Source organism: Nerophis ophidion, linkage group LG23 (genome assembly GCF_033978795.1).
Source record: "Nerophis ophidion isolate RoL-2023_Sa linkage group LG23, RoL_Noph_v1.0, whole genome shotgun sequence".
In the NCBI taxonomy this organism is placed as follows: domain Eukaryota; kingdom Metazoa; phylum Chordata; class Actinopteri; order Syngnathiformes; family Syngnathidae; genus Nerophis; species Nerophis ophidion.
In genome coordinates, this window is record NC_084633.1 from 13,748,808 (window position 1) to 13,761,793 (window position 12,986).

Genomic DNA, 12,986 nt, shown 5'->3' on the forward strand with positions numbered 1-12,986 from the left:
GTGGATGATGATGTTTCTTTCGTTGCCTGTGATTGAGTCGTAGTCCGAGGCGAAGTTTAGTGCTTGGGTCAGTAGGTCTTGCGTGATGGAAGGGTAAAATTCTTCGATGTCGAAGGAGATAAAGTTGTGTTGTTGTTTGTCTTGGATGTTGTTGAACCATTTGATTACTGCTGCTGTATTTCTCCATTGGTTGAGTGGTGTTTTGTCCTTGATTTTGGCGTTGATTCTGTCCAGGATTATTTTGCTGATTTTTCCTATTTCGGATTTAGTTGGGTTTATTAGTCGGCATGTTGGGTTATTTGCGAAGTTGGGTTTGTGGTCCTTCAGTGTGATGAAGGCTTCTTTGTTGGCTGTGGCGTCCACCCTGTCCTCAATGTCCAGTTCGGTTGCGATCCGCTTGTTTTCCAGGTGGATGTTCTGTAAAGTGTTGGGTTGCGCTTTTTTGTATGATTTGGTGATGCTTTTGTCCAGTAAAGAGTTATGTTCTGGTATGTCCATTCTGTAGAAGTTTGTGGTTTTATCGGCGGCTATGATGAGGTTGCTTACTTTCTTGATGCGCTCCGTGTCATTTTTCAGCTTGGTGAGGAATGGGTTGCGGGCTGGCTTAAATTTGACTGATTGTATCATTTTGAGCATGTCGTTCTCAAAGTCCTTTAATTCCTTGACTGTGGGTGGGTTCTTGGTAGATTTGAATCCGTAAGTTTCCTTTTGCGTTCCTTTTGTTTCAGGGTGGAGGAAAAAGTGTGCTTTCCACCGCATCCTTCTTAGGAAGTGTTCTGTCTTTTCTATGAGTCTTTGCTTGTAGTCCTTCTGCGCGGGTATGGGAATGTTCTTCGTGGAGTAGTCGATGCTGAACTTTTCCATTTCGGATCGTCGTACAGTGCTCAACAAATGTAAATTTGGAGCGGAATATGTCGATATATATATATATATATATATATATATATATATATATATATATATATATATATAAAAGGGCCATGAAGTTAGCCACAGATGCAGCAGAAGTGGCATTAAGGTGGCTGTGGATCAGGAGGGAAGAGGCGTGGCATGTAGGGCAGTAGCGCTACCTGGACACAGGCTGGGCCCTGATCAACCCTGGCTGGGTCGCCTAGGGCAGTGGTTCTCAAATGGGGGTACGCGTACCCCTGGGGATACTTGAAGGTATGCCAAGGTGTACGTGAGATAAAAAAAAAAAAAAAAAAAATCTAAAAATAGCAACAATTCAAAAATCATTTATAATTATATTTATTGAATAATACTTCAACAAAATATGAATGTAAGTTCATAAACTGTGAAAAGAAATGCAACAATGCAATATTCAGTGTGGACAGCTAGATTTTTTGTGGACATGTTCCATATATATTGATGTGTTAGAATAATTATGTATATATATTATCACACTAACTTTAGTATGCTTAAAGTCTGATGCTTTAGTTCTTAGCTATTGTGCTCAAGTTAGACTTGTTCTAATCTATGCAAGGACAAAACTTATTGTCTGAGGGGTGGCCTCAGCCACAGATGTTATCTTTGTTTTATTCAGAGTTCTATGGAACTCTGACTAAAAAGAGGTACGCGGGAGCTGAACCTTAGAGCGTAGGGCAAGGTTGTGACTAAGTGTGCAGCGCCATGCGTTCTCCTCATAAGCTAAATTGAACTCTGTCTCTGCATGGTTCTTTGCTTCTTGTCTGATTAATAGATGTGATCAGTGTTTGAACCCGACATATGTTAAAAATTTATTTTTTTGTGAAGAAATGGTTAGAATTAAATTCATTAATCCAGATGGATCTCTATTAAAATCTAGAAAAAGAAGGCACTTTAAGTTGATGATTACTTCTATGTGTAGAAATCTTTATATATATTTGAATCTCTTGTTTATATTTCAACAAGTTTTTAGTTATTTTTATACCTTTTTTTCCAAATATTTCAAGAAAGACCACTACAAATGAGCAATATTTTGTTATACAATTTAATAAATCAGAAATTGATGACATAGTGCTGTATTTTACTTTGTTTTTTTTTAAACCAAAAATGCTTTGCTCTGATTAGGGGGGTACTTGAATTAAAAAAATGTTCAAAGGGAGTACATCACTGAAAAAAGGTTGAGAACCACTGGCCAAGGGGTGGGGGTCTGATTGTTGAAAGACTCGAAACCCCCTGTGATCATAGGTTACATCACTGAGGCAATTAATGCATTGTAATATTTTCTATTTACAGTCTAATTTGTGCTTCTTAACTACAGTATTTATGACTTCTTCAGTCTGTTGCTTATTTTGTTCATGTTGGTTATTTGAAGGCTAACATTAGAAGTCTGCACACAACCCTGCTCTCAAATGCATGCTAAAAAAAAAAAAAGAAGTACAGAAAATGCGTCAGTCTGCCTGCTGCTAACTGGCTGTCTGTGATAAGTGAATGTGAGCAAGGTGTGGAACCGAATGGGAAATGGAATCACTTTCAATTTCCTTTTGGGAGAGCTGGTGAGAGTCTCCAGTCAGTCAGTCAGTCAGTCAGTGGCTGTGTTTTGCACAAGGTGTCTGCTGCTCAAGATGTAAATTTAACATGACGGGAAATTTGCGAGATATGAAAGACTTTTAAACCAGTGATTCCCAAACTTTGGTGCGTGTAGCCTTAGTCGTACGCGGGCTTCTTCTAGTGCAGAGCTGGGCAAATATTTTAACTCGGGGGAGCCACATTGAGAGAAAAAAATGTCTGGGGGGGCCAAGGTGTATATCGTTCATACACACATTCTGCTGTAAAAATCTGCGTGTTTGGGTCCTTTGTTTTCCCCAGGAACACTTACACCAAAAGTCACAATGTCCGATAGAGTTCTAAAAACGTTATGACGGACCACCTAAAAAAAAGAATGGAATGGAATTTAAATTTTTTTTTTACTGAAAGGGACACATCTAAATGTACATGAAAATAAAGAAAGCGGGATTTACAATATTAACTAAGAACGATAAAACACTGAATATTAACAATGTACGAATGTCGTCCCTCTTTTACTTCTCAGACCAAGCAAAACACGACAAAAATGTAAAAAAACCCCAGCAAAATATGAATGCAAAGTGTAATTAACACCTGCAATATGATATTTTATCACGTAAAAATCTGCTTCAGCCTCTGTTTCTGACACGTGCATTTCAACTCTGGTTTCTTCCTATAAATACACACACACACATATATCTATATCTATACACATATATATATATATATATATATATATATATATATATATATATATATATATATATATATATATATATATATATATATATTATAGTATAGTATTTCAACGTTTGAAATCTGCGCTTTTGGGTGTTATATATACACACACACACACACACACACACATATATATATATATATATATATATATATATGTGTGTATATATATTTGTGTGTGTGTGTATATATATATATATATACATATATATATATATATACTATACTATATATACACACATTAATATATATAATTATATATATATATATATATATATATATATATATATATATATATATATATACTATACTATATTTACACACATTAATATATATATATATATATATATTAATGTGTGTAAATATAGTACAGTATATATATATATATAATTATATATATTAATGTGTGTAAATATAGTACAGTATATATATATATATATACATATACATATATATATATATATATATATATATATGTATATATATATATATATATATACATATATATATATATATATATATATATTAATGTGTGTATGTATAGTATAGTATAGTATAGTATAGTATTTCAATGTTTGAAATCTGCGCTTTTGGGTGTTTTACGAGTTATTACGGTAATCTACAACACAGCAGCTCAGACAAGGAATAAACCAAAGTTGAAGATAGCAGAATTTTACGTGATAAAATATCATATTGCAGGTGCTTACTACACATTGAAATCATATTTTGCTAGTTTTTTTTTTTACATTTTTGTCGTGTTTTGCTTGGTCTGAGAGGTAAAAGAGGAGCGACCTTTATACGTTGTTAATATTCAGTGTTTTATTGTTCATAGTTAATATTGTAAATCCCACTTTCTTTATTTTCTTCTGCGCCCAAGACCCAACCTCCGGGCTGATGATTTTCGGTTGTCCTGACGAATTTGAAGGTAATTCTCCTTTTTCATTGTCCAATTTAAAGCACCAGTTCCATTGGCAGCAAAACAGGCCTAGAGCATAATACTACCACCAACATGCGTGACAGTAGGGATGATGTTCCTGGGATTAAAGGCCTCACCTTTTCTTCTACAAACATAATGCTGGATATTGTGGCCAAACAGCTCAATTTTTTTTTCTCTGACCACATAACATTCCACCAAAATCTCTTATCTTTGTCCATGTGATGTAAATTTGGAGGATTACCTCTAAATTTTACAGGACAACCTAAAATCATCAGCCTGGAGGTTGGGTCTTGGGCGCAGTTGGGTGTTGCGACAGGGCAATGACCCCAAACACACGTCAAAAGTGGTGAAGGAATGGCTAAATCAGGCTAGAATTAAGGTTTTAGAATGGCCTTCCTGAAGTCCTGACTTAAACATGTGGACAATGCTGAAAAAACAAGTCCATGTCAGAAAACCAAAAGCGCCTTATTGCAGTGAAACTTGCCAAAGGACATGTAACCACATTTTAACATTGCTGTATGTATACTTTTGACCCAGCAGATTTCATAAAAGAGCCAAATTTCATGAATGTTTTTTTTTTTTTGACCAACACGTATGTGCTAATAATAACTTCTTGGGGATGATGTATCTTCCTCCTGGTGACTGATGCAGGAGTCTCGGGAAGGGTATTCTCATATAACAAGAAGTGGGTAATGAGGCTGTGCTGCTCACCTCCTTGCAGAGTCCACTCTGTCACCTTGTGGCTGTAGACGCCCCTGCCTGCCCCGTTGTATGCCGCCACCTCCATCTCGTAGTTGGTCCAGATGATGAGGTCCTCCAGGAGCAGGCTGCTTTGGTCCGGGTTGGTGATGTTTTTTATCTGGCAGTCCACGGGCAGCCCAGACAGACAGTACCTGGCAGCGGGGATAGTGATCAATAGGTGGTGCGGATAGGGCGCCAGCAACTCTTTAGTGCTGTCCTAGTGGCTCCCTGGAGCACTTTTTTTTAAAAAAAGGATTGAAAATGGGAAAAGATAGGGGGGAAAATACTTTTCTTTGTTTTAGTATGTTTTTTGTTTGAGGACAAACATGACACAAACCTTCCCAATTGTTAGAAAGCCCACTGCTTAATATGTTTGTGTGTATGCTTCACTGACGGGACTTTTTCAGCGGTTCTTGAACGCACCGTAGTGTGGATTGTGACGCGACAGTTTGTTTACATGTAAAATCTTTGTCTCATTTTGTCCACCAAATGTTTTATGCTGTGCATGAATGCACAAAGGTGCGCTTTATTGATGTTATTCACTTAAGTTTAAGTGCCAATGATTGTCACATACACACTAGGTGTGGTGAAATGTGTCCTCTGCATTTGACCCATCCCCTTATTTCACCCCTGAGATGTGAGGGGAGCAGTGAGCAGCAGCTGTGGCCACGCCCGGGGAATCATTTTTGGTGATTTAACCCCCAATTACAACCCTTGATGCTGAGTGCCGAGCAAGGAGGCAATGGGTCCCATTTTTATAGTGTTTGGTATGACCCGGCCGGGGTTTGAACTCACGACTTACCGATCCCAGGGAGGACACTCTAACCACAAGGCCACTGTGTAGGTCGTGTGTGGACTTGTGCAGAGTGCTAATCAGGCATATTTTCTTAGTTTTTTCCTCCTATTTTTGGATTGATTTTTGGTTTATCTTTTTCCGAAATTATTTCCGCGGACTTTTTTTGTTAATCATTAAGTGCGTAATGAGGGGCTTCACGGTGGCAGAGGGGTTAGTGCGTCTGCCTCACAATACGAAGTTCCTGCAGTCCTGGGTTAAAATCCAGGCTCGGGATCTTCCTGTGTGGAGTTTGCATGTTCTCCCCGTGAATGCGTGGGTTCCCTCCGGGTACTCCGGCTTCCTCCCACTTCCAAAGACATGCACCTGGGGATAGGTTGATTGGCAACACTAAATTGGCCCTAGTGTGTGAATGTTGTCTGTCTATCTGTGTTGGCCCTGCGATGAGGTGGCGACTTGTCCAGGGTGTAACCTGCCTTCCGCCCGATTGTAGCTGAGATAGGCGCCAGCGCCCCCCGCGACCCCGAAAGGGAATAAGCGGTAGAAAATGGATGGATGGATGGATTAAGTGCGTAATACTCTGGCTCCGGAGGTTTAAAAAGTGGTTTCAAAATAAAAGCTTTATTCGAACCTCATCTCTGCATCTGAGTCCACTCCTTATTCCAAGTCCTGACACCATATTGTTCCAGACCACAGCAAACATGACCCAGCTTGCCATATATTGTAATAAATTGACTAAAAGAAGACAACCTTTACTTGGACACCCACATCTATACTTTTGGCTATTAAAAGACAGTAATTTCCAAGCGTTATCTCACCTGAGTAGCCTCTGATTTACTAATGGTTTCTAATGTTGTAAAAATGTGTAGAATAAATATTACTTTTCAACATTTCTGTCAATTAATATTTTGCTTGAGCCTGCGACACAGTCATTTTGATAGTAGGCTATTATAGCTAATATAGACACTTACGTCATGTGTTGCCATCATTATAACACATATACACCAGACGGATTATTTTTTTGTATTTTTGGTCCATTATGGCTCTTTCAACGTTATTTGTTGCACACCCCTGGGACAGGCGAAATAAATAATGAAATAAATAAAAGGACATTGAATTTCACACAAGAAGAGGACAAAGCCATGTGGCGTGCGCCCAAAAGGAGCGTTGGCAGATGCTGAAAGGAGCACATGTGCTGACACACTCGTTATCATCACATTCAAAAGGCAGAAGAATACCGCCTTCTCCCACCTGATGATGTAGCCCTGGAGGGGTCCGTTCTGATGGCTCTCCGGGGGCGGCTGCCACTGGATCATGATGGACTGATTGGTGCGGCCACTGGCGATGACCGTCTGAGGCGGGGCGCTGGGTGGCTCCTCCGGGAGGGTTAGTCTGTGGCGAGGAAATGAGCGGCAAATTGGATGATAATTACAGATAGAAAAGGAAAATGGATACAAGGTGTCTCTGTTCTGGCTGCTCAGTACAATGTGGCTAAGGAAAAAAGAGCAAAATGTACACCCTAAAAGGCCTTTTAAGTTTATTCTCAGGCATACACAGTTTACATGACTTGTTTTGCTATACACTGTTTGACTTATCCATACACTTACAGTGGGGCAAAAAAGTATTTAGTCAGCCACCGATTGTGCAAGTTCTCCCACTTAAAATGATGACAGAGGTCTGTAATTTTCATCATAGGTACACTTCAACTGTGAGGGACAGAATGTGAAAAAATCCAAGAATTCACATTGTAGGAATTTTAAAGAATTTATTTGTAAATTATGGTGGAAAATAAGTATTTGGTCAACCAAATCACTGATGGAAGGAGGTTTTGGCTCAAAACCTCACGATACATGGCCCCATTCATTCTTTCCTTAACACGGATCAATCGTCCTGTCCCCTTAGCAGAAAAACAGCCCCAAAGCATGATGTTTCCACCCCCATGCTTCACAGTAGGTCTGGTGCTCTTGGGATGCAACTCAGTATTCTTCTTCCTCCAAACACGACGAGTTGAAAAGCACAATTTCTATGTCACCATAGTCATTTTTAAAATGTTTATTTAGTGATAAACCTATTTTTTCACTTATATAACGGTTAAGAATGTAAAAAAAGCACAATTTCTATGTCAATGTATAGTCATTTTAAAAATGTTTATTTAGTGATTTCACTAATTTATAATCTTGTATGACATTTAAAAATGTTAAAAAAAAAACAAACTTCTATGTCAATGTGGAGTAATTTTTGAAACTTTTGTATTGTGTTTAACTTATTTGTACACTTGTATGACTGTGCAGCATACTTAAAAACTCAATTTATTTTGACAAAGTAGGGTATTTTTAAGTATTTTTTATTATTGTAATTTTTTCATTTAGTGGTTAACTTATTTTTAAGCTTCTGTGGTGGTTCAGAATGTTGAAAAGCAAAAGTTCTATATCACCGTAGTCATTTTTAAAACGTTTATTTAGTGATTAACTTATTTCTACACTTATATGACGGTTGAGAATGTAAAAAAAAGCACAATTTCTATGTCACCGTAGTCATTTTTAAAACATTTTTTTAGTGATTAACTTATTTTTACACTTATATGACGGTTAAGAATGTTAAAAAGCACAATTTGTATGTATTCCTCTTCACACTGTTTCTGCTTGTATGCGCAGCTGTGTGTGCGTGCTGACACACTCACAACAACATGGCAGCATGCGAATTGAAAACAAAAAAAGTACCGGCATTTTCCAAAGACAGTACTGTATCATTTTAAAAATATACTGTACAACCCGGCTAGGGATGTTTTTGACTCTGGAATAGAGTAACATACACTATATTGCCAAAAGTATTTGGCCATCTGCCGTGAATCACATATGAACTTGAAGTGCCTAAACCATATGGTTCATTATGATGCCGGTCCACCTTTTGCAGCTAATACAGCTTCAAATCTTCTGGGAAGGCTGTCCACAATGTTGCGGAGTGTGTTTGTAGGAATTTTCCACCATTCTTCCAAAAGTGCATTGGTGAGGTCACACACTGATGTTGGTCGAGAAGGCCTGGCTCTCAGTCTCCGTTCTTATTCATCCCAAAGGTGTTCTATCGGGTTCAGGTCAGGACTCTGTGCAGGCTAGTCAAGTTCATCCACATCAGACTTAGTCATCCATGTCTTTATGGACCTGGCTTTGTGCACTGGTGCACAGTCATGTTGGAAGAAGAAGGTCCCTGCTCCAAACTGTTTTCACAATGTTGGGAGCATGCAATTGTCCAAAATGTTTTGGTATCCTGGAGCATTCAAAGTTCCTTTCACGGGAACTAAGAGGCCAAGCCCAACTCCTGAAAAACAACCCCACACCATAATCCCTCCTCCACCAAATTTCACTCTCTGCACAATGCAGTCCAAAATGAACCGTTCTCTTGGCAACCTCCAAACCCAGACTCGTCCATCAGCTTGCCAGATAAAAAAGCATGATTCATCACTCCAGAGAAAGCGTCTCCACTGCTCTTGAGTCCAGTGGCAATGTGCTTTACACCACTGCATCCCACGTTTTGCATTTGACTTGGTGATTTATGCCTTAGATGCAGCTGCTCGGCCATGGAAAACCATTCCATGAAACTCTCTGCATACTGTACGTGGGCTAATTGGAAAGTCACATGAAGTTTGGAGCTCTGTAGCAACTGACTGTGCAGAAAGTCGGCGACCTCTTTGCACTATGCCAGTGGTTCTTAACCTGGGTTCAATCAAACCCCAGGGGTTCGGTGGAGGTCAAGATACACCTGACTCATCGTGTAAATAAAAATTTCTCCCTCTCGGCATATTATGGATACGGCAACAGCAGAAGTCACACTAATTTTCAGGTGTCTAATTTGTTGTGAGTTGTTGTTTTGTTCTTTGAACAAGGTGATGGTCATGCATGGATCATTTTGTTCACCAGTAGAAAAATATATATAACTTTGTCTTGAATTTGAAAATGTATACTTTTTTTCTTCACTAAAGAAGGGTTCGGCGAACGTGCATATAATAAACTGGTGGGGTTCTGTACTTCCAACGAGGTTAAGAACCACTGCACTATGCGCTTCAGCATCCACTGACCCCTCTCTGTCAGTTTACGTGGCCTACCACTTGGTGGCTGGGTTGCTGTTGTTCCAAAAACTCTTCCGTTTTCTAATAATAAAGCCGACAGTTGACTTTGGAATATTTAGGAGCGAGGAAAGGTCACGACTGGATTTGTTGCACAGGTGGCAGGCATCCTGTGACAGCTCCACGCTGGAAATCACTGAGAGCGGCCCATTCTTTCACAAATGTTTGTAGAAACAGTCTCGAAGCCTAAATGCTTGATTTTATACACCTGTAGCCTGGCCAAGTAATTATTAGGACACCTGATTCTCATCATTTGCATGGGCGGCCATATACTTGTGTAGAATTGATCGTAGCGGAAGGAAAGATGCATCGGAAACAAACCGGAATTGGTATTCCAACTATATTTTATCATGGACAACAAAGACAACACCGCAAAGGTGTAACCCCGGCGTGACAAAGATCAAAGCCTTGAAAATGGGACAACACAATGGCGAGACATCACCAGCCAGAGAGAGAGGATACATAAAAGAACGAGAAGGAGAGAGTCGGGCTGACTTTTCCCTTAAGTCAATTTAAGATGACATCTTGATTTCCTTCTCCCCGGTGCTCCTCAGCTCGGCTCAGGAGCAGATGAGGCAGACAATTTGGGATCAAAGAGGGGGCGTAGGAGCGGGCTCGGGGCGGCAGACGACGCTCAGCCGCCTCCCTTCCCTGGGGCGTGCTCACGGCCGCGCACTCAGATGGTGAAAAGGTGTGCATGGTGGACCACTAGTGATGGCTGGAGGCTCTTTTAAGCACTAAATTGGCTGGCGAATGGAACTCTCGGTCTGGTGTGTGTGGTTCTTTCATGTGGACAGTCAAGAGAATTCACTCAACATTCCGGCCCGTGTGATGCTCTTCCTCTTTCATGCTTAGTTAATAGGAGGCAGGCGGATGAAGCTGGGTCAGCGCTTCCATCAAGTCCTCACAAAGACACATTCCGCCTCGTTCACAAAATTTATCTTGAAAGCGACTCATCTTTTCCTCTAACACGACTGCTGCTGCAGCTCTGGAGCCCGGACTGAAAGGAAAATAATCAGTACTGCAGTGGAAAGGTGAGGCACGACTCCATTATCCTATCCAGAATTATTTAAAAAAAAACGTCTTTATATGCAATGATGATTAGGTTTGGGTACCAAACTTGGTACTTTGATAGGCACCGACCGAACTCCGTGAGTTCTACCACGTATAGATTCATGTAAAAAACCCAAAACCAGGGAAGTTGGCATTTTGTGTAATCCGTAAATAAAAACAGAGTACAAAGATTTGCAAATCCTTTTCAACTTATTTTCAATTGGATAGACTGCAAAGTCAACTGAGTAACTTAATTTTCTTCTGCATGAAATCATGAACTTAGAATTTAATGGCAGGGGCATTTGTACCACTGTATTACATGGCCTTTCCTTTTAACAACACTCTGTTAACATTTGGGAACTGAGGAGACCAATTTTTTGAATTATTTCCCATTCTTGCTTGACGTACAGCTGTTTTATATATATATATATATATATATATATATATATATATATACTGCGATGAGGTGGCGACTTGTCCAGGGTGTACCCCGCCTTCCGCCCGATTGTAGCTGAGATAGGCGCCAGCGCCCCCCGCGACCCCGAAAGGGAATAAGCGGTAGAAAATGGATGGATGGATATATATATATATATATATACACACACACACACACATATATATAAATATATATATACACACATATATATACAAACCCCGTTTCCATTTGAGTAGGGAAATTGTGTTAGATGTAAATATAAACGGAATACAATGATTTGCAAATCATTTTCAACTTATATTCAGCTGAATATGCTACAAAGACAACATATTTGATGTTCAAACTGATAAACATTTCTTTTTTTGCAAATAATCATTAACTTTAGAATTTGATGCCAGCCACACGTGACAAAGAAGTTGGGAAAGGTGGCAATAAATACTGATAAAGTTGAGGAATGCTCATCAAACACTTATATGGAACATCCCACAGATGTGCAGGCTAATTGGGAACAGTTGGTCTCATGATTGGGTATAAAAACAGCCTCCCAAAAACTGTGCACCCCTTTGTCCACGACTGCGTGAGCAAATAGTCAAACAGTTTAAGAACAACGTTTCTCAAAGTGCAATTGCAAGAAATGTAGGGGATTTCAACATCTACAGTCCATAATATCATCAAAAGATTCAGAGAATCTGGAGAAATCACTCCTCGTAAGCGGCATAGCCGGAAACCAACATTGAATGAACGTGACTTTCGATCCCTCAGACGGCACTGTATCAAAAACCGATATCAATCTCTAAAGGATATCACCACATAGACTCAGGAAGACTTCAGAAAGCCACTGTCACTAAATAAAGTTTGTCACTACATCTGTAAGTGCAAGTCAAATCTCTACTATGCAAAGCGAAAGCCATTTATCAACAACATCCAGAAACACCGCCGGCTTCTCTGGGCCTGAGATCATCTAAGATGGACTGATGCAATGTGGAAAAGTGTTGTGTGGTCTGACGAGTCCACATTTCAAATTGTTTTTGGAAACTATGGACGTTTGTGTCCTTGGGAACAAAGAGGAAAAGAACCATCCGGATTGTTATAGGTGCGAAGTTCAAAAGCCAGCATCTATGATGGTATGGGGGTGTATTAGTGCCCAAGGCATGGGTAACTTACACATCTGTGAAGGCATCATTAATGTTGAAAGGTACATACAGGTTTTGGAGCAACATATTTTGCCATTCAAGCAACAATATCATGGATGCCCCTGTTTATTTCAGCAAGACAATGCCACACCACGTGTTACAACAGCGTGGTGTCATAGTAAAAGAGTTTGGGTAATACACTGACCTGCCTGTAGTCCAGACCTGTCTCTCACTGAAAACTTTGAAGCGTAAAATACGACAACAGAGTCCCCGGACTGTTGAACAACTTAAGCTGTACATAAAACAAGAATGGGAAAGAATTGTACCTGAAAAGCTTTAAAAATGTGTCTCCTTAGTTCCCAAACGTTTATTAAGAAAAGGTGATGTAACACAGTGGTGAACATGCCCTTTCACAACTACTTTGGCACGTGTTACAGCCATGAAATTCTAAGATAATTATTATTTGCAAAAAAAAAAAAAAAAGTTTATGAGTTTGAACATCAAATATCTTGTCTTTGTAGTGCATTCAATTGAATATGGGTTGAAAA

General features: G+C 39.5%; 1 protein-coding gene across 2 annotated transcripts in view; it reads right to left on the reverse strand.

The window, feature by feature from the left end:
* Positions 1–12,986, reverse strand: part of sdk2a (sidekick cell adhesion molecule 2a) — a 469,329-nt gene that overhangs the window by 104,876 nt on the left and 351,467 nt on the right. For both annotated transcript variants that reach the window (XM_061884928.1, XM_061884927.1), the window contains exons 16-17: positions 6,948–7,088; positions 4,874–5,055 (exon numbers count right to left, since the gene is read on the reverse strand). In XM_061884928.1, coding sequence (XP_061740912.1) covers positions 4,874–5,055; positions 6,948–7,088 — 323 coding nt within the window. The remainder of the gene's footprint in view (positions 1–4,873; positions 5,056–6,947; positions 7,089–12,986) is intronic.